Source organism: Hoplias malabaricus, chromosome 2 (assembly GCF_029633855.1).
Source record: "Hoplias malabaricus isolate fHopMal1 chromosome 2, fHopMal1.hap1, whole genome shotgun sequence".
NCBI lineage: Eukaryota > Metazoa > Chordata > Actinopteri > Characiformes > Erythrinidae > Hoplias > Hoplias malabaricus.
In genome coordinates, this window is record NC_089801.1 from 45362080 (window position 1) to 45384591 (window position 22512).

Consider the following 22512-nt stretch of genomic DNA (forward strand, 5'->3'; position numbering starts at 1 on the left):
AAAGTATTAGTGAAGAGTTTGTCACCGTTTGATGCTTCTACTTTTCGGGGAAGGCTTTATACTAAATGTTTGAATATTTCTGTCAGGATTTGATGGCATTCTGATAAAGAAGCGTTAGTGAGATCAGCTATTGATTTTGTTCTGAATCACAATCTCATCCCAAATGTATTTGATGGACCTCCATTACTTCAGAGAACGAGGAAAATGCTTCATACTCCTCTAGTCCACGCTGGGCATTGGGCCTGGTGACCGCTCATGTGCAGCTGCTCCACAGCGTCCTCTTCTATAGACACTGCTCTTCTGTGGAGATTATACACACTGTGTCAACAACTCAACACCTGTGTCCACAGTGGCTCCACCTTAACGTAGGGTGACCAGACGTCCTCTTTTACCCGGACATGTCCTCTTTTTTAGACTTAAAAAAATGTCTGGACGGAATTTCACAAACGTCTGGGATTTTGTTTTTCTAGAGCTCTGGAGCCCCCTCTTGTCGGTCAGGTGTTTGTACAAATAAAGAATATCCGTTGATTTCAGCCCCAGTCACACTTTTCTTAAAGGTGTATGGATCCTGTATAAGATCCAGTGTGAACCTCAGTAAAACTAGTTTTAGTTTAGACACTCGATCTGAAATCCACAGATTTTCTCTGTTTGTCTCGTACAAAAAGCGGTGCCAGTGTTTCAGAGACCTACATTTTCCTTAAAAAACGCTTTTCTTTAAGACTCAAAGTTTCAAAAATGTGGGTTTTATGCAGCAGTTTTAGGAGGAAGGGAAAAATACAAGAAAGGAAGGAATTCCTCTTCATGAACTCAGGCCTATAACCTGTGTTTATCTGGCAGTGTTTGATGATATTTGTGTAGATTTATAAAACAAAACACTCATATTTAATTTTTCTAAACTCTTTATCCAGGAAACAGACTGTTACTGTTACTGATATATGTAAATGAGCTCTGTTCTGATTGGCTTGGCCTCATTTACAGATCAGCCCAGACTGACACACTCTTTATAAATTCACCTTGAGTGGGCGGAGCTAACTACTGCACACTGAGTGGATGTGTGTAAAAATGTAGATGTTTTTTTTTTCTTGATGTCACCAAAGTAACCTGGGGAAAAGTGTAAAAGTGTCCACAGGTCTGAGTGAGTGTGAAATTGTATGTGAGTGAATGTGAGTGTGTGAGGCTTTGTGATGACTTCACACTTTGCATCCAATAATTCTGGGTAGGTTTTGGACTCACCCTGACCCTGAATATGATGGAGTGGTTACAGCAGATGAATAAAAATATCATTAATTCAAGAGCCATTTCTCTATTCATTCATTCATTGCCTGTAATCGCTTATCCAGTTCTCAATAATATATAATAATAATGATATAGTAGTCTTAAATATAACACGTTTTTTTACACTTTTCAGTGGCGATTGCCCTAAGACTGCAAGGGAAGCTCAGCTTCCCCTACAATGTAAAAAAATAAGTGATTAAATATATACTGTTGTGTGTACATGTCATTGAATAAATATGCACTACAAGGCGCTCAACTTTGTTCAGAATCAGCTTCTTATCACTGGTAAAGATGCGCCTTTCCTCTCAATCATTCCCACAGCTTCACAGTGATTTAAACAGTGAGGACACTGAGCGTCCACAGAGTTCAATAGCGAAGCAGCGAAGTGCAGCGAAACGAGACGAGTCATTGGATAAATGCTGGGCTTTGTCCCGCCCATCGGACACTCAGCGCCTCTGGGGGTCTATGGGGCAGTGGGCTGGCCTCGGCTGGCCCGGACGCTCAGCTTCTGCATGATGATTGGATGATCGGTCTGAGGCTGAATCCCTTTTTGATTGACAGTGAAATGAGCGAATCAGCGATCCTTTGGTGTAAAGATCCGTGGGAGCACAGGCGGACACACTTCACATGGGCCAAGGCCGTTTAAGCAGCCTAGCTCCGCCGGCCATTGAGAGGACACTAGTCAAGTCCCTGGAAAAGACGCCTTGTTGGTACGACAGGGTCACAGATCATTTTCTTAAAAAGGAACTGAGGGTAGAATTTACGTATAAATAAACCGACACATTTTATGATGTATGAGCTTTCCCACCTTGAAAGACCAGCATCCGCCACTGACACTTCCTTTACTTCATGAGGTAATCCTGTAACATTTACCACTTTATTAAGAGGCAAAGTGAAGCACCCTCAAGAGGAGATTCTGTGAAACACAGCACTGTCCCTAATGTACCGCTTGAGGTGAAGTCTACAGTGCCCCCAGTGGTGATCACCCGGTATTTAATCATTTTAAAAAAGTCCAATGAGCCAAACTGACTTTGATTCATTTATTTAAAGAGTGTGTTCAGTAAGGACAGGTCAGAATGTTAGAGATGTTAGAAAAAAAGATTCACATTAAAAAAAAGAACAAAGTACAAAGGTAATGTAATAAAACGGTAAAGGAATGTACAGTCTGTTCTGTAATGTGTCTAATCTATTTTCTGTTCTGTAACACATCATTTCTGAGACACACAGAGTCAGAGAGAGACAGATTAACAGTTATCAAGTGTCCAGTGGTCTACTGCTGCTCAACATCTGGAGAAGAGAGGAGAACAGAATTATCTCTCAGACCACAGCAGCAGATTCCACACATTACACACTTACACCATAAGAAACTCTCATTCTGACCTGGACATACAGATGTGTTCAAAGTAATACACTGCATGTTGTTGTTACACATCTGTATTGAGAGTGTAGCTCACTGAGGCTGGTGTTTTACTCCTGGAGGTGTTTAATACCACCGTGTCCTCTCTGAGATCTGTAAAGCTACAATAAACAATGTTTATATTCCTTTAAAATATGAATTCTGATCTATAACAGAATCACTTGTTGCGTCTGAAGAGGTTTGAATGTAGTTTCCTGAGGAAAGACACTGGGTGTGGTCTCTCAGTCACATGATTCATCTCTGTCTGAGGCTCCTCCTCCACGTCTTCATAGTCTGTAAAATCAATCCATTATTATCACTGAGTGAGGACACTCAGCTCGCTCAGAGACAGAGACTCTGACGCTGCGTTTCACTCAGAAATACGTCATGATACAGAAGGAAAAGGAGCCCACTCCACATTCACACTGACTTTAAACTCCCAGTCGCTCAAGATCAGACCCTCACCTTTTCCCCCTCCTCCATCCTGTCCAGCAGTGACCACATCATCATAGCTCTCTGCTGCGTCCACTGCACCAACATGGAGATCAAGGAGAACAAGAAGAAACAGAGCTGACATTGGGACTGTGTTGAAGCTTCAGTTGAACATTATTTATCCACATGAAGAAAACATTACTTGTCATAATGTTGGAGCTTGGTCCAGTGGGAACAGCATCATCATAGTTCTCTGTCATGTCTTCTGTCCAAATGTAGAGACAGAGGACATTAAATCAGCCCCAGTATCATCAGTGACTGTGTTCATGTTGGAGATTACAGTGTTGTTCCAATACGAGTCGTACCTGTTCCTCCAGGTGAGTTCTGGTCAGCGCTGATGACGTCATCATAACTCTCTGATACGTCCTCTGCTCCTAAACACACACACGTTTAAAGAACAGTGGTGGGGACTTTTAAAGATGTTCTCTGAACTGTGTGTGTACTATTCGACTGCATCTAAACCAGCGTGAAAAGTTATTTCACTGCATTTGCGTACTTACTTACTTTTCTCTCTAAACTAGAAACCAGAACACACACAAACACACACACACACACACACACACACACACACACACACACACCTGCTGCGCTCTCAGAGATCTGTCCAGCAGTGAGGACATCATCATAGCTCTCTGCTGTGTCCTCTTTCTCTGTTTCACCAAAATCAAATAAAAACACACTGACTTTACAAACAGAGCAGTCCTAGTTTTACACTGTGGTTTAATGGAAACAGAACAAAGTGCATGTGATTATTTAAGAGAGGAGCTCACCTATCAGACCACTGGGGGCAGCATCATCATAATATTCTGCCTTCTCCTCAGTCACTGACTTTGCTGGAAGCAAGGAGAAACTTTACTCATTCAGCGTCATTTCAGAGTTCTACATCTCTTCTGCGTCTTTTGTGAGCGACAGTAAGTGATTCTATTAAGATTCTAAAGGAAATCAAATCTGTCTGGAATTACTTTTCTACAGATGAACAGAATCATTCACCAAAGCAACAAACTACTTCCACAATTAAAAACAAAAGAGCGAGATCATCCCCCAGAGACTAATGTTACACCAGTGCTGAAGTAGGATTATTAAACCTAGGCCTTCAGTCTGGGCCAGACATGTCAAGACTCAGCCACAAATCAAGACAATAACAGCAGCAGGCTTTACTTTATCAGCTTTCAACACTGTGTACACGTCCAGCTCTGAGAATATGGAGCCATTATGAAATAAAAGCACTTCAGAGATGAGACCACCCTAATCCCCCCTCTCTGTACGGCCCAAACTGACCAATTAACCAACAATGATCCTCTCACCCGAGAGCAGCTCCTCATCCACATCCTCATATCCTGAACGCTGTTCTTCAGAGAGGATACTCCCTGTTAGAGGAGAGAAGTACAGTCATGAACAGGGGGTTATGGTTGGAAATGTTCACTGTATAATAACCTGCTCCAACAACATCACATTCACCAAGAGAACGTTACAGGCCTGAGTCCTCACCCCCTACAGTGAGGGGCTCCAGGGGTCTGTTCTGCTGTGTGCTGCTGGTGTAGTTACAGTGTGCGGACACTGGGGGCGCTGTAGTATTGAGTTGGTTGATGCCACATTAAATTCAGCGTATAATCAATGCAATTTACACTGTTTACACCTGATCCTGATTGTGTTGTCTATTTTGTGGAGATTGTTCCTGATTTTATAGAAGGCTCTTTGTGCTTTTTCCTTTAATGCATTCCCTCCCAGATCCTGATGTGCTGATGAATGCATTCCCGTCCAGGGAAGAGGCAAGTGTAGGTGCCCTAGAGCAGTTTTTTTTTCAATACTGAACAGGTGTCTGTTACAATGTAGATGAACTGTAATTTAATAAAATAAACCTCATGTAGAACTCTCCACAATCCACTGACCTCTTTGAGTGGAGGGGATTCTTTTAGTGATGTGTCTGTGGTCAATCTCCTCATAGACTGCTTCAGTCAGAGTCTTACGCCTCCTCTTAGAGAGCACTGTGAGAGACACAGAGAGAATCAGGGAGCCAGGTCAGTAGAAGAGAAGACTGATGACTGATTGAAGGACTAATGATGTTTAGAGAATGTACAGAAAGTGGATTGTAGATGATTTCTGAATCTCTCTACCTCTCCTGAGCACTCTGTTCTGATAAAACAGCACAAACAGAAGCACTAAGACCAGGAAGAGCAGTGCTCCCAGCACCAGGAGAGACACTGGATAGATGAAGGGAACATCTGGTGGAGAAGTTTGCAAAGGGCTATTTGTTTTCTTAGTTGACCGACCAACTGGAAATAAGAGATACACAAAAAAACTGAAGAGCTCTGAACAATCTTTCAGAAATTATATTAAAAAATAAACAAATAAATAAATGAGATTAAAACAGTACCTGTGGATGTGTAGGAGGTAGTGGTTGTGGTGAGTGCAGTAGTAGTAGGCAGAGATATGTCTAGAAATACAGAAGTGAAATATTAAATACATATTTAAGATCAGTAAAAGAAAGCTTTTTACCATTAACTGATCACTTTTATTGCTGTACAGTTTAAAAAGTCTATGTCAGACCAGTATTAGATGCTGGTAACTAAATGTTATTTTCAGAGCATTATTAACCATGGGGTTATATTAGTCATGATTAAAGGCACAAACTCCTAACTCCAGTGGTCTCTGACCTGCACAGGTGACTCCAGCGTCCTGTCTGTGGGAGCGGTCAGTGTGGTTCTTCAGGGAATGAGGACAGTCCCACAGGTGAATTTCATTCCCTCTACACTTCACTCTGTTCAGCCAGATCGGCCCTTCACCAGCACCAAAGACAGCACTCCCATCAGCCCTCAGCGCCGGCCCACAGCCCAGCTGCCTGCAGACCACCTGAGCGTCCCTGATGTCCCACAGATCATCACTGACAGACCCCCATTCAGAGTTATAATACACCTCCAGTCTCCCAGAGCAGCTTCTATTTCCCCCACTCAGTCTGAGAGGCAGGTGATCTACATCACATGAGGACAAACAGTGATGATGATGAACCAGTCTCTAAACAGTAGACTATCAGGCTATAAAATACAGACAGAAATACAGAGTTTGACCTATCAATCATGCTTAAACAACAAAGGGAAGATGTCCTCAGAGAGTGGCACTGCGTTTCTGTACACAAAAAGACATTCAAAAACAAACTTTAATTTCAAAACAAGTGAAATAACTGGTCTTACTTGAGCACTGTTTTTGTTCCGGAGACAAAAGGCACGCACGTTGAGTAGTTTGAGTATTTTCTGAAAATAATTAAAAACCTTATTTCTCACAAATCACTTTATTATTTTCCTTTTTCAAATTTCACCAAACTCCATTCAGAGTGAAATATTTCTGCTGATCCACAACAGTAGAAAAGACTTATCTACCTGAGCAAGTGATGTGAGCCACATCATTACGATTATTACATGTGTTCTGACCCCAGGGGGAATATGGACATTGCCACAGAGTGGAGTCATGTTTCCTACATTTCACATCATCCAGCCAGTTAGGAGCTGATTCCACTCTCGCTGTCCCCGAGGACTCACTGCCAGTTCCTCCACAGTTCAGCTCCTGACAGACCAGACTAACGGTTTCTTCTGTCATCCCATTCACACACACATTACCCCAGGTCCCATTGTAGAACACTTCCAGAGTCCCCCCACAGCCCTCAGTGAGTCTGATCTCCTTATACTCTGGGGAGATAAGATTTTTTTAAAGAGCTTAAAAAACAGCCCAATAATATAAATATGTCAGTAATTTTAATTAAATGTAAGCACATCATGGCGGCAGGGTGGCGCAGCAGGTAGTGACTGAGTCACACAGTCCCAGCGACTGTCTGTGAGGAGTTTGGTGTGTTCTCTCCGTGTCCGCGTGGGTTTCCTCCTGATGCTCTGACTTCCTCCCACCGTCCAAAAACACACATTGGTAGGTGGATTGGCAACTCAAAAGTGTCCATAGGTGTGTGTGAATGTGTGTGTGTGTGTGTGAATGTGTGTGTGTGTTGCCCTGTGAAGGACTGGCGCCACCTCCAGGGTGTGTTCCTGCCTTGCGCCCAATGATTCCAGGTAGGCTCTGGACCCACCGTGACCCTGAACTGGATAAGCGGTTACAGATAATGAATGAATGAATAACTACATCATAGTTATTTTCTCAACACCCCAAACTACACAATACGTCATCCCAACATCTCTGTAAACTACTTTGTGTACACTTATGTATCTTTTCAAAATCACTGGTGTAATTTAATACATTTGTAAGCAATTTGTAGATTAAACATATTATGTACACATTACATTTTCTACTTTTTAATTTTCATTAACAGTTGTCAGGAGACTTTACCTGAACACACCACTCCTACGTCCTCCTCATGTCCACATTCACCCCCTTCACTCAGCTGATATCTGCAGTTCCACAGGGACGTCTCAGTCCCCTCACACTGCACCTCATTCAGCCATATGGGTCCTGTTCCAGGTCCAAACCGGGCTGGTACCGGGGCACTGAGGGCCTCTCCACACTGCAGCTGTCTGCACACCACCTGCGCATCCTTAATATCCCACAAGTCACCACACACTGTCCCCCATGAGCCGCTGTGAAAGACCTCCAGCCTTCCTGCACACGCTCCTCCAGAACCCACCAGTCTGACAGCTAGATCACAAATCAAAACACAATGAATTTAATTAATTTATTAACATTAATTAAAATATACACACACACACAAAATTAAATACAACTAATTATTACAACACCTGATGGAGTTATTTATTCTTCTTGTCATGAGAATTATGTTTTAAATTGTATCTACAAAGATCATGTCACACTGGAGATTTAAATGTATTAATCAGAGCAGTGGTGTAACACGTACCAGAGCAGGTGATAGAGAGCTGTTCTCTGGAGCTGCAGTTTACTACTTCTGCACTGCTGCAGTTCCCCAGATGAGCTTCACTCCCAGAGCAGTTGAAACCCCTCACACACGTGTGTGTGTGTTCAGGACTGGATGAAGAGGAGGGGGAGAAGTTGAGCACGGAGCCACAGCCCAGCTGTCTGCAGACCACAGAGGCCTCAGGCACACTCCAGGAGTGCAGCAGAACTCTCCTCCAGTCCTGACTGAAGTACACCTCCACCTCCCCCTCACACTCCCTCTCTCCAGACAACCGCACTCGCCCCTCATGAAGAGCCAGAGAAGAGAATGTTGACTTAAAAAAACAATTTCTGTATGAGTGAAGCTATAAAATATAAATAAAAAAAATAATAAGACTTATGTCTAGAGTCTTTAATGTATTCAAGGTCACCTTACAACAGAAATGATAAAATAACATACACAAGCAAATTAGAGGACAAGAACCATCATACCACAATAAAATGCATAAAAATGTAAGTATAGAAGAAAGGAAAATAAGTGCACAAATGGCAGAGTGAAAACAGGTCACATTTAACTAAAATCTAAATAAAGATCTCACCACTGCAGATGACTCCAGCGTCCTGTTTATGAGAGCATGCAGCTCGACCCCATGATGAAATGGGACATTTGTACAGGTGTGTTTCATTTCTCTGACAATCAAACACATCAGCCCAGATCCAGCTACTCCCCTTCCCAAACCAGTCTGACCCCAACACAGCCACAGCACTCCCACACTTCAGCTGACCACAGAGGACACTGGCAGCTCTCATATCCCAGCTTCCATCACACACTGTACCCCACTCACTGAGATACTGGAGCTCCACTCGACCAGAACACGAGTCCCAGCCCTTCTCAAGACGAGCCCCTGTGTGGTGCAGCAAGAAGAACATGATTTAATTTCTCTGAAAAGAAATTAGACATTTTGGGATTTTAATCTTCAGAACTTTGACTGACCAAGTGGCCAGCCTCAGACACAGCACAGAGATAACATTTCTAGATGCCTGAGAGTCTAAAGAAAATGCCATAAAGTATGATTAAAGCAACACACCAGGCAAGAAGTCTGCTCAGGTCAGTGTGGTATTTATGGTGTAGTCCATTGACTCTGAAAAAAAATCTACTTTCTTTCTCAGTGAAGCTAAGTTCAAAGATTTATAAAACTACAGAATCAAACTTTCCTTAATTCCCATCACCTAATAACTCAGTTCAGTGAGCTAATATCAGACTGTTCAAGAATTATTGGTTGCACAGAAATTGTATTGTAATTATGTGTTTTTAAAATGACATTTTATCCTTGAACCACCGGCGCCTCCACCTAGCAGAAATTGAATATACCGGCCTCTATATTGTAGATATTATTTGGGTGTCTTTGGATTAGGTATTGTGTGTACTAACATTACACATATTCGGAATGATATTACTCAGTGTTACCATGTATTCTTTTATATCATATCCTAACTAATCTTTTTCAATTAATGTGTTCTATGTAATTTTAAAATCCCTACACTCTTATGAGAAGCTCATGTGTAGACATTTTCATATGAGTATTTTGTTTATATCACCAGTCACAGATGCTCCACCCACAAGGAGTTGGAGCGTCTGCTTTCAGTGCGTTAATCTGGCCTCACTCTCAGGATTCTGCCAGTTGCATTCTGATTGGCTCTCTTCTGTGTATCGTTTTATACTGGCTCTGGTACTAGTCCGACATGAAAGACTGCCTCCATATGTGAAAAAAATAGCCTAGCCAAAAATTGACCTTTGGGTGGGCCTGGGCAAAAGTGGGTGGGCACATTTATGGGAGGGACAATGAAATGTGTAGTTTCTCCAGGACATGCTGCTAACATTATAATAACTACAGTTTTATCCAAAAGCAGAGCTGAAATAATAATGTCAAAGTGGGGTCAAAATTTTGAGGGGTGTAGAATGTACTTAAATCACTAATGATGGCCTTCAGAGTATTCACTGGCTCTGCTCCCATCTACCTCAATAGACTCTTAAAACCATACATTAGCGCCCGCCCTCTCCGTTCCTCAAAGGAGCGCCAACTAACACGGACAACCCCCCGTAAAGGTCAGTCTATTCTCATCTCTGGTACCATGCTGGTGGAACGAGCTTCCAAGCACTATCAGAGCAACAGAAACCCTCTCCGCATTCAAGAAATCCTTGAAAACCCAACTCTTCCGAGAGTATCTTTTGCACTGAAAGTCTTTCTTTAATACACTTATTACTTCCTGGCATATTGCACTCAATGTAAGGTATTTTGTATAAATTGTGCCGTAGTTTGAATGTTAGATCCTCTTTTGTAAGTCGCTTTGGATAAAAGCGTCTGCCAAATGCATAAATGTAAATGTAAATGTACTCGGTGAGTGGGGCTTATCTACAGCAGTCAATGGATGACTTGATCCCATCCTCCTCAAAACTGGCAGAGTTCAGAAGTGAGAAGCTTTTCGAAGCAAAAGCAAGACCGCTGAACACAAAAGCAAGAAGGTTTTGGAAATGAAAATGAGGCTGAGAGAGCAGCATGCCTGAGAAGCGCAAATACAAAATAAAGGAATAAATAAGAACATATTCCCTTTATAAACCTGTTTTTACAACTCAATATTTATAACAGTCCTCTCTTTTTAAAAATTTAAATTCTCAGTTATGGATTCATCTTTTTTCAGCCAACAACATTTCAAGGGATTTCACTATCGCAGACAATATTCCAAAGTTGGAGTGAAATCACAAAATCTTGGAGTTGCATCATGCTCCCATTGTCTTGATCGTCTGGTGTGAGGGGGTCAAAAGAGCGGTTTTAAGTGTTTTTCTTGTCTTGACCCCTCAGGGTCCAAGACCTCCCCGTTAGATCAGGATAATTCGCTTGAATCCAATGGCCGTGAGAAGACACCATTGTATACAGTAAGGTTCTCTCAAACTTGCTCTCAGGGTGAATGCCAAATTCAGTCCTTTGATACATTTTTACCTCCCTTTTAGTTACTAGTCATAATCTACCCTTTTAGTCTCAGTTAACACACTCCAAATATTAATCCCCTTTCATTACACATTACTGAAGGTCAAATTAGGGTTTTGGTTTGCCAATTAGCCTAGTCTATGAAGCTCTAATAATGAATCCATGTTATGAATGTTATTGTTTATCCAAATAAATAACTTTTCTATGTTATATGACTGTGCTGTGTTTGTGTGTGGAATTTGATCATTTGTGTAAATCCAAGCAGACGTCCCCATTCTTAAATCAGGGCAATCGCAAATTTAGCCTTAAATAAAGTTGCATTTGTTACCCACTCAGTGGATCAATCATGTTAAATTTCAGTAAAATAATCAAATAAATAATTATTCATTAATAAATTAATAACTACTCATGGCTAAATCCACTACAGCAACTAACTAACAACTTTCCTTAAAAAGTGTCTGAAGTGTTTGTTCGTCTAGAAGGCGTATACTTGGCTGGAGTAGGGGTGGTGTGTGTATAGCTTGAAATTCAGCAGGAAACTATTACAACTGGAAGGAAATGTGTATAGAGTGAATTTTGTGTCAAAATTTATACAAAAGCAAAAATAAATCTGCAAGCATATATATAGATATACAGATATATATATATATATATATATATATATATAGATAGATAGATAGATAAGCACTGGGTTACATCTAAATCTATTTTATCAAAATCTATGTTCTTTAAAGGGATTGGCTGATTTAATTAATCTTGGCTGATATATAAAATCCAACAACTATTAGTGATTAAGTGTATTTGTATTTGATATGTGTATTATCATAAAATGTTAATCAATGTTTATCTATTTAGTTTCTAAAAAAAGTTTAGGCTTGTCTATTTACTTTAAAAAAACAGCTAAGAAACAAAACAAATATCTAAATGTGCAATAATATACACTGAATTCTTCAAGAACCATGAATAACAATAATAAAGATAATGACAGGCGGCATGGTAGCACAGTCACATAGCTCCAGGGACCTGGAGGTTGTGGGTTCGAGTCCTGCTTCGGGTGACTATCTGTGAGGAGTTTGGTGTGTCCTTTCTGTGTCCGTGTGGGATTCCTCCGAGTGCGCTCCGGGTTCCTCCCACAGTCCAAAAACATGTTGGCAGGTGGCAGGCAAGTGTCCGTAGGTGTGAATGTGTGAGTGTGTATGTTGCCCTGTGAAGGGCTGGCGCCCCCTCCAGGGTGTATTCCTGCCTTGCGCCCAATGATTCCAAGTAGGCTCTCGACCCTGAACTGGATAAGCGGTTACAGATAATGAATGAATGAATGATAATGACAATTTAAAAATAATAATAATAATAAAATAAACAATCTATAAAAAGTTAAATAATAACAATACTAAAGGAATTAGATAAATCTCAATCAATTCTCTTTCCCTGAGTGCACTCAGTCCCTACCACTCCACGACACAATGTCTCTGTTGCTGATCCCAGAGATGCTGGACACCAGAAGGTGTGCAGAGCAATGAGCAGACTATGCGAGGACGAAGACTTATCTCAGGGAGGATAGTAAAGCAGTCCAGTTCAAGTGCAGCTCAAAATAAAAGAATTAATTCAAACAGGTCTCAAACCCACCTCTGTGCAACACAGAAAGGCAGGATTTTAGCCCACTGCACAACTGAGGAACACTGCTGAAACCTGCTGGCTGTCATATTTATAAACTTTTAAAATATACTTAATAATACACTTGTGTATTATTTTTTTTGTTAATAAATGGTCTTTGCCTATTATTACTATTATTTATTTTATTACTAAAATGACAGGTGTTTCATTGTCCAAATGTCACGAATCACGGGGCGGACTGACGGAGACGGACGCACTTGCTAAAACACAGTACTTTTAATAAAACAAAAGATATAACAAAACAAAGACAGGCAACTACGGAACTGACAAGATCAAGGAAATGAAACGAGGAAACAACAGAGACAAACAGACCAGACTAAGCAACATGACAGGGAAACATTGGAGGCGAAATAACAAGACTTACAGAAAAGAAACGACATGACTGGGAATTGAAAGGAAACAACACGACATGACTTGGAAACTAAACGAAACAAATGACAGTTACACGGAAGTGACACCAGGAAGCTTAAATACATGAATAGACGAGACACACCTGAAACAGATAATGAGGACGGCGGACAAGGAGGCGGAACAAAGGCGGGACATGGGACGAGACAATCCTGACAAACCAGAATACACAGACACAATGTGCCAGGCTACCGCATGACGATGTGAATCTTTATATTCCGCCATTCTGGCATCACACAGAACTGAGAAAGAGTGCACTGCCCTTATTCGACTTCAAAAAACCTCCATTTTGCATTTTCATCAGTAACTGATCTGTGCCCACCCCTCCTTATTTCTATTGGTTGACGTATCTCCATGTCAGAGTCTGCTGCTAAGTCCCCAGTCTGCTGCCAAACATGCCCATGGTGTGTATGCTGTTTGTGTGCAAAATTCCACTTTTTGGTCATGTTCAGTTTCAAGGCCAAGAACTTTTTGGAAGATCAATTATAATAAAATTAATCAAACAATTAATTATAACTGACAGTGTCAACAACTGAAAGATTCGTGAGACAGAACAAATCGCATTTCTTTACCTGTAAATCAATGACATTGCAATCCCTGCTAGAAATCATAATGCAATAATATTAATAAGAGATCAAATATTCATACTTTACCAGAACATGTAAGTCCCACATCATTATCATGAGTGCAGCCATGTTTGACTGATGGGCAGAGCGTAATATCAGCTTCGTTTCCTCTACACTGAAGCTCCTCTGGCCACACCTGGACCTCCCCTCGGCCAAAAGCAGCTGCTCCCAGCACCTCCACAGGACGCCCACAGCCCAGCTCTCTACACACAACCTCTGCATCCTGCTGATCAAAGCCATCACCACACACTGTGGACCAGGTCTCTCTATGAAGCACCTCCACTCTCCCAGAGCACAGGTGAGGACCATCAGTGAGTCTGGACTTTCTGTGACCTGTGGGTATAATATTAATGCTGTGGAAAATATGATCCTTGCATTTACTTAAATAATTAAAAATAATGGGCAACAGTGGTTTCTGGACTTTTTAATGGGTTCCTCTCCCCTAAGGAAATATTTTTAATATTCCTACTTTCACACATTGTAATAATCTGTGCCTGTGTTCCTGTCATTTGTAAAATTGTGATAATGTTCTGTTTTCCCTGCCATATATTTTCCTGCTTTGTATCTAGTCTTGCTCCACACTTGTGAGCCCTGAGTTTTTACAGGTGTTTCCTATACTGTTATCCTATATAAGCCCTGTCCTGCAAGTCTGTCCTTGTCGCTAATTTACGTGTGTTTGTATATTTGTTTTCCAACTCTGTGTTAACCCTCAGTGTTGCATTACTTTTTACCTCATCAAACGAATCAAGCAGCCTATAACAACTTTAGAGAAAAGACATCATGATATTAAATCAGGGTTGTGTGTTCTGGAGTTTCATTAAAATAACTCTACTGAGCTTTCAGTGGAGAGCAGTGGAGGAATTGTGTTTGGTGGGGAATGTTTGTCAGTCCATTGCTTTTGGGTTGGAAATTAGCCCAGTATGTGTATAAGCAGTTAATTAATTTCAAATGATGCTCCTTTGATTTTAAAACCTTTTAAAAGATTCAGGTCTATAAGGGTCATTGATATTATGAGCTTGTGAAATAATGGTCACAAATATTACCTGCATACATGTATCAGAATGTGTGAGCTTGGGGGAAAAAACAAGATGTGAATAAGGCTTTGTGGTGTAGAAAACATCTGTGCATGTGTAAAAAGGTTTTGTGCTCCCATTGGTAAAAAGGGCATGTGTATTTAAAATATTCTAGAAATATTTTTAACACTAAGGTTTCACAAGTCTGAAATACATACACAAATTTCCTACATGAGTGCACCAAATACAAGCAGGGGTTATGAATGATTTATGACTGACCTGAATAGCCAATAGGCACACTATTGATTACACATTCAGTTGCACAGAAAATTCACAATTTTCGTTGAAACTGATTTGATGATAATGTTAATAAATAACAATTCATTAACAAATATGACTGACTGAAGTTTACCTGAGCAGATGACTCCAGCATCAAAAATATGTCCACAGTAATGTTTACCCCATCCCCGTGATCTACAGTTCTTCAGTGTGAACTCTGTTCCAGTGCAATCCACATCATCCATCCATATTGGTCCTGATCCTTCTCCAAAAGGAGCTTTACGCGGTGCATCTACAGCCTCTCCACAGTTCAGCTCTCTACACACCACTGCAGCATCTTTCATATCCCAGTTATAACTGCACACTGTTCCCCACTGTCCTCTATGAAGAACCTCCACTCTCCCAGCACAGCGACTGTCTCCATTCACCAACCTCACACTGTCTGTATAACACAGAGAACAGACATTTATGCACAGACATACACAGAACAGAAAAAAGCATGTTGTTGTTGTCAGATCAAAACATTGTAATGAAAAAAACTGTAAATGAAAAAAAAAAAACATTCATCAACAAATTTTTACACAAATTAAATGGTAGCTTGTTATATTCAAATAAGGCTAAAAATGATATAAAAATAAAAGGGAGATATAAAGTTTTGGAGTAACAGTAACATCGTGTTTCTTTATATGTTACATATCTTACCAGCACACTCCAGTCCCACATCATTATCATGAGTGCAGTTGTGTCTGAATGAAGATGATGTTGGACAGAGAGTAATCTGAGATTCGTTTCCTCTACACTGAAGCTCCTCTGACCACACCTGGACCTCCCCTCGGCCAAAAGCAGCTGCTCCCAGCACCTTCACAGGACGCCCACAGCCCAGCTCTCTACACACAACCTCTGCATCCTGCTGATCAAAGCCAGCATCACACACTGTGGACCAGGTCTCTCCATGAAGCACCTCCACTCTCCCAGAGCAGCGAGAGCCACCCACAACCCGGACTTCTAAAATAATGTGTTGACACATATACACATTGCTAATATCTGTTACAGCTTTGAAAGTTCGTCAAAAATTAAACATGCTGAATGCACAAAAGGGACAAATATACAACAGTAAGTGCATACATTTTCTAATAGACAAAATTGATTTAGACTTTTAAATTTGATGCTATTGATGACAAAATAGAGCTAAAAAGTGCTATAAAATTAAATTGAATAAAGCTAATCAAAGTTCACCTGAACACATGACTCCAGCATCTTTTGAATGATCACAGCTCTCTTCACCACCTCCTGATGATCTACATTTCTTCAGTGTAGACTCTGATCTACTACAGTCCACTTCATCCATCCAGATTGGTCCTGATCCTGCTCCAAAGTGAGCTGCACTGGGAACATTTACAGCCTCCCCACAGCCCAGCTGTCTACAAACCACTTCAGCATCACCCTTATCCCAGCCACGACCACACACTGTTCCCCACTGATCTTCATAACGAACCTCTACTCTCCCAGCACAGTGACTGCTACCATTCACCAGCCTCACACTGTCTGTACAGCAGAAATAGAAAGAGGGATCTGACCTTGTAGCACATTACAGAGTTTTGGAAATTTTACTGTGTTCAGAGTACTGTGGTGCAACCAAATTCACACTTTCATAGTGTTGGTTTCCCTAATGTTAGTGTGTTTCTGCAGGAAAATTGTTTCAGGATTTCAGAATTTGGTTGCACCACATTAGTGGTAAGTTCTGATTGTTTTAATGTTATGGTATATATATATATATACACATAACAGCACTTTGTAGTTCTACAGTTTAAGACTGTAGTCCATCTGTTGCTCTGCATATTTTGTTATCCCACGTTCACAATGTTCTTCAATGCAAGTATGATTTGGGTAGTGGTGGTGGAGCATTCTTAGTGGTGAAGGAGTGTTAGTGTGTTTGTTGTGCTAGTCACTACAACACTGAGAATGATCCACCACCTAAATCATACCTGCTCTGTCCTAGATAGACAAAGGGATATGACTAAATAGATATGTAGTTGTAGACACTGAACAAACATAAACGCCACACTTGTATTTGCTCCCATTTTTCAAGAGCTGACCTCAAAGATCTAAGACTTTTTCTATGCACACAAAAGGCCTTTTCCTCTCAAATATTGTTCACAAATTTGTCTAAATCTGTGTTAGTGAGCGCTTCTTGCTGAGAAAATCCATCTACCTCACAGGTGTGACATATGAAGATGATGATTAGACAGCATGATTACTGCACAATTGTGCCATAGCCTGGCCACAGTAAAAGTCCACTCTAAAATGTGCATTTTACTTTTACTGTAAATTTGGTTAAATAAATGTTAATGTAGGTGCTTGGTTTTATACACCTGTGGCCATGGAAGTGATTGGAACATTTGAATTCAATTATTTGGATGTGTGAGTGAATACTTTTGGCAATATAGCGAAGATACAGAGATATAGATATATGTGAAGGGATGATAGATAACACACAACCACCATGTCAGTTTCACTGAATATGTGCTTATGTGGGGGTCCTGAACTTTGAAGAACACTGTGAACATGGGGTAACAAAGTATGCAGAACAACAGATGGATGGTATTCTGTCATTATAGAACCACACAGTGTACTGTATTGTCTGATCACTCACACTTGGTGATGCATATTTCTAAACCTAAGGAGATGATCCTTAGCACTTACTTGGGGACAATTTTTGATGAAGTTAAAATTTGAGGATAACACAGAGGTCATTCTTGAAAAATAAGTCATTCTTGATAAATAAAGAGAATTAATTCATTGGTTGGTTGATTGCTTGGTCAGTGACTGTACAAAAAAGAAGGTGGTGTTAATGATTTGGTTGACAGGGTTATAGAAATAGATCTTACTTATACAGAATCTTTATGGGTAAACTTATTTTACAGGGACTAGCACAGAAAGGGGCAGGTCACTGTATAGTGTTACAGAGAAATAGGCACAAACTAAACTAATTTTTTAAAAGTGAAATAAAATTTTTATACTTTACCAACACACACCAGTCCCACATCATTATCATGAGTGCAGTTGTGTCTGAGTGAAGATGATATTGGGCAGGAGAAAATCTGAGATTCGTTTCCTCTACAGTGAAGCTCCTCTGACCACACCTGGACCTCCCCTCGGCCAAAAGCAGCTGCTCCCAGCACCTCCATAGGACGCCCACAGCCCAGCTCTCTACACACAACCTCTGCATCCTGCTGATCAAAGCCAGCATCACACACTGTGGACCAGGTCTCTCCATGAAGCACCTCCACTCTCCCAGAGCACAGGTGAGGACCATCAGTGAGTCTGGACTTTCTGTGACCTGTGGGTATAATATTAATGCTGTGGAAAATATGGCCCTTGCATTTACCTAAAACAATTCAAAATAATGGGTAACAGTGGTTTCTGGATTTTTAATGAGTTCCTCTTCCCTAAGGAAACTAGGGGAGTTATAAGAAATATAAATTTAAAGTTATATTAAAGTCGTGCACAACATACATAAGCTACCTTTTTTGGAATGTCATTTACATGAAAAAGAAAAAATAACATGCATCAGTGGTTTCCAGATTTTGTCATGGGTTCTTTTCAACATTTACAGACCACCAGGGCCTTACTTAGAATTTCTGAAAGAATTCAGCAATTTTGCTACAAACCTAGCGGTGTGCAATCATAAAGTTATAATTGTAGGAGATTTCAATATCCATTTTGAGAAGGAAAGTGACCCACTAAAAAAGGCATTTACCTCAATCTTAGACTCTATTGGTATTACTCAAAATGTAACAGGGCCTACACACTACTGCAGCCACACTTTAGACTTAGTTCTGACACTAGGTCTTAACATTGACAAAATTAATATCTTACCGCAATCCTCAGCAATCTCCGATCATTACTTAATTTCATATGAGCTACGTTTTAGCCATAATATATATAAGACCCCTCTCTATTCTACAAGGCGTATAATAAAACCATCTACCGCCCTACAATTTATAGAAAACCTACCAGAACTATCGACCCCAGTTCCAACTCCATCAGACCCAATGGACCTAGATGTACTAACTGATTACCTAGAAAATACCTGTCGATCTACTTTAGAAAAGGTAGCACCACTTAAACATAAAAGTATAAGACAGAAAAAGCTCGCACCATGGTATAACGATAAGACCCGTACTTTAAAACAAACATTACGAAAACTAGAACGGAAATGGCGATCAACCAAGCTTGAAGTGTTCCATTCTGCCTGGAAGGACAGCCTTATAGAGTATAGAAATGCCCTCACTAAAGCTCGCTCAGCATATCTGGCCTCGCTGATCTCCCATAATAAAAATAATCCGAGAGCACTGTTTAGTGTGTTTTCTAGAATTACAAAAAATCAAGCAGGTTCTGAACAACTAATTCCAGCAACTCTCACCAGTAAAGATTTTATGGGCTTTTTTAATAATAAAATTGAGAATATTAGACAACAAACTCAAGCCACAGGATTAAATCCGTCCTGGCTGCCACCCGATGTGAATGATATAAAACATAATATAACTGTAAAAGAAAGACTTGAAACCTTTTACCCACTCCCACAATTAGAACTAGAAAAGATTATCACCTCCGCAAACTGTACAACTTGCACACTTGATGCAATTCCCACAAAGTTGCTCAAAGAAGTACTACCAGCTATTATTGATCCTCTTTTAACTATAGTAAACTCATCCCTTAGTCTGGGCCACATACCCAAAGCTTTTAAACTAGCAGTTATTAAACCTATGATCAAGAAACCAAATCTTGATGCTAGTACACTGTCTAATTACAGGCCTATTTCTAATTTGCCATTTCTGTCCAAGATCTTAGAAAGAGCTGTGGCCCAACAACTTAGTTCATATCTACATAAGAATCATATATATGAAAAATTCCAATCTGGATTCAGGCAACATCATAGTACAGAGACAGCTCTAGTCAAGATAACAAACGATCTTCTTCTTGCCTCTGATCAAGGCCACGTATCCCTGTTGGTGCTTCTTGGCCTAAGCGCAGCCTTCGATACTATAGACCACAATATTCTCATAGAAAGGTTAGAAAACATGGTTGGAATTATAGGGACAGCCCTATTATGGTTCAAATCTTACTTAACGGAATGTTATCAATTCGTAAAAGTAAACAATCTAAATTCAAATTATTCTAAAGTAAGATTTGGAATTCCACAAGGCTCTATTTTAGGACCATTATTATTTACATTATACATGTTACCGCTAGGCACAGTTATAAGAAACCATGACATTAACTTTCACTGTTACGCAGACGACACACAATTGTATATTTCAGCCAAGCCCGATGACAAACACAGATTAAAGAAAATAGAGGACTGTGTAAAAGACGTGAAAGGCTGGATGTTGCGTAACTTCCTCCTTCTAAACAGGAACAAAACAGAGGTCCTGCTTTTGGGTCCAAAAGTGGCAAGAAATAAATTATCAGATTTAATTTTAAATCTAGCTGACTTTCCAGTTAAACCTGGTTCAGCAGCAAAAAATCTTGGTGTCATAATTGACCCGGATTTATCATTTGATCAACACATAGGTAGTATCACTAGGACAGTTTTTTTACATCTTCGCAATATTGCTAAGATTAGAAATGCCTTATCCCTTCAGGACGCAGAAACATTAGTACATGCCTTTATTACTTCAAGGCTTGACTACTGTAACGCACTACTGTCAGGATGCACCAGCAGCAATTTAAGAAAACTTCAACTAGTTCAAAATGCTGCAGCTAGGGTCCTCACTAAAACTAGAAAATTTGAACATATCAGCCCAGTTTTATCATCACTTCATTGGCTGCCTGTTAAATTCCGCATTGACTACAAAATTTTGTTATTAACATATAAAGCTCTACATGGGCTTGCTCCTGAATATCTTCAAGATACAATTTCCTATTATGAGCCTCCACGTTCACTCAGATCACAGAATGCTGGATTTTTAAATTTTCCCAGAATTCAGAAGGCCTCAGCTGGGGGAAGAGCCTTTTCTTATAAAGCCCCCCAACTCTGGAATGATCTTCCAGAAAATGTTCGGGACACAGACACAGTCGCAATCTTCAAATCTAGGCTAAAAACACATTTGTTTAGTTTATCTTTTGGTAGCTAATGCTCCCCCATAGATAAAGGCGGCAGATCCGGGGGGTCCATGGACACAGGGAATTATAGTAAACTGAGACGCTGGTGCTGTCGTCCCGCCGCTTCTCGCGATCACTCAGGTTTGTTGACGGTGGAGCGGAGGGATGCCAGTGTTTCAGGATGCTCCCGTGTCTGTGTGTCCTCCTGGTTCTCTCCTTTTAGTTAAAGCTGTCATAGTCAGATCTGCCGGAGTCATTAGCCACACTCTGGAAATTTTCATATTTTCTACTTTACAAACACAAAACAGTTCAAAACTAATTCCATCCCTTTACATCTTTCCGAGTAAACAACTGCCTACCTGTCTGTCTGGACACTGATGGATGACTGTCGAGACCCTCCTCCACGCTTCAGACCAGCTGCCCACGCTCCAACAACCACCAAGTGCCTTGAAGCTGTCCCTACACTGAAGTTCTCATGGACTACTAACTATCATCACCAGTAGATTGACCAGAGGAGGATGGGTCACCCCTTGTGAGCCTTGGTTCCTCCCAAGGTTTCTTCCTCAGCTGGGGGAGTTTTTCCTTGCCACTGTCGCCCCAGGCTTGCTCACTTGAGGGTTTTACATTTGTTTTTACATTTCATGTCAAATCTTTGTCTTACTGGAATTCTGTGAAGCTGCTTTGTGACAACATCAGTTGTGAAAAGCGCTATATAAATAAATTTGATTAGATGTAGTTTGATGATACAGGAAAAGTTATATTTTGTGTTTTATTTTAGCTTATGTTAAGAATTACTATTTTATTACTATGTTATATATTATAGTACTATGTTGTAATCTTTTAATGGTAATGTAATATTAGACTAATACAAAGTAAAGTTTAGCCAAATACATAAGGAACTTCATTAGAATGTGACTGATGACTGAAATAGTTCAAAAATATTCAGAAAAAAATCATTAGAATGTAACTGAATACTTATTTAACTCACTAATAAATTTCATCCTATATTAGCTCTCTCCCTTTCTCTCTGTTTGTCTTTGTCTCTTAGCTGCCCTAACTGGAGCCATTTAACTGCAATCTGCATAAATCAAAGTAATTAATCATTATTACTCAAAGCCAACAGTTCAAATTACAATTATACTGATATGTGTCGAAATATCATGAATAAACAACACACAACCTCAAAAGCAGTGCTACATAGGCCTACATTCAAAATATTTGTCTATAAGCATAAAAACATTAAAACTGACATGTAAAATAATGTCAAATAATATTTAATTATGGCATGCATTAAATACATTTTAAATGCAACAAAGAGGGAAAATTAAACGTGTATGGGATTTACAACAATCTTGTTGTATTCTTTTCTGGGATATTTTTGTATGTCGGCCTGACACCTTAGCACGTCCCCA

General features: G+C 40.2%; 1 protein-coding gene across 1 annotated transcript; it reads right to left on the reverse strand.

The window, feature by feature from the left end:
* Window positions 1-2545: 2545 nt before the first annotated feature.
* On the reverse strand, window positions 2546-18471 carry LOC136676822 (scavenger receptor cysteine-rich type 1 protein M130-like). The gene is made up of 21 exons (XM_066654069.1): window positions 18018-18471; window positions 16229-16537; window positions 15695-15997; window positions 15126-15434; window positions 13727-14033; window positions 8607-8921; window positions 8007-8335; window positions 7490-7795; window positions 6538-6843; window positions 6352-6411; window positions 5818-6132; window positions 5538-5597; window positions 5278-5436; window positions 5053-5148; window positions 4468-4530; window positions 3934-3996; window positions 3745-3813; window positions 3469-3537; window positions 3306-3368; window positions 3137-3199; window positions 2546-2562 (listed from the first exon to the last, which is right to left on the reverse strand). Exons 1-21 carry the CDS (start codon window positions 18178-18180, stop codon window positions 2546-2548), a joined length of 3744 nt encoding a protein of 1247 aa, XP_066510166.1. The 5' UTR covers window positions 18181-18471.
* Window positions 18472-22512: the final 4041 nt, after the last annotated feature.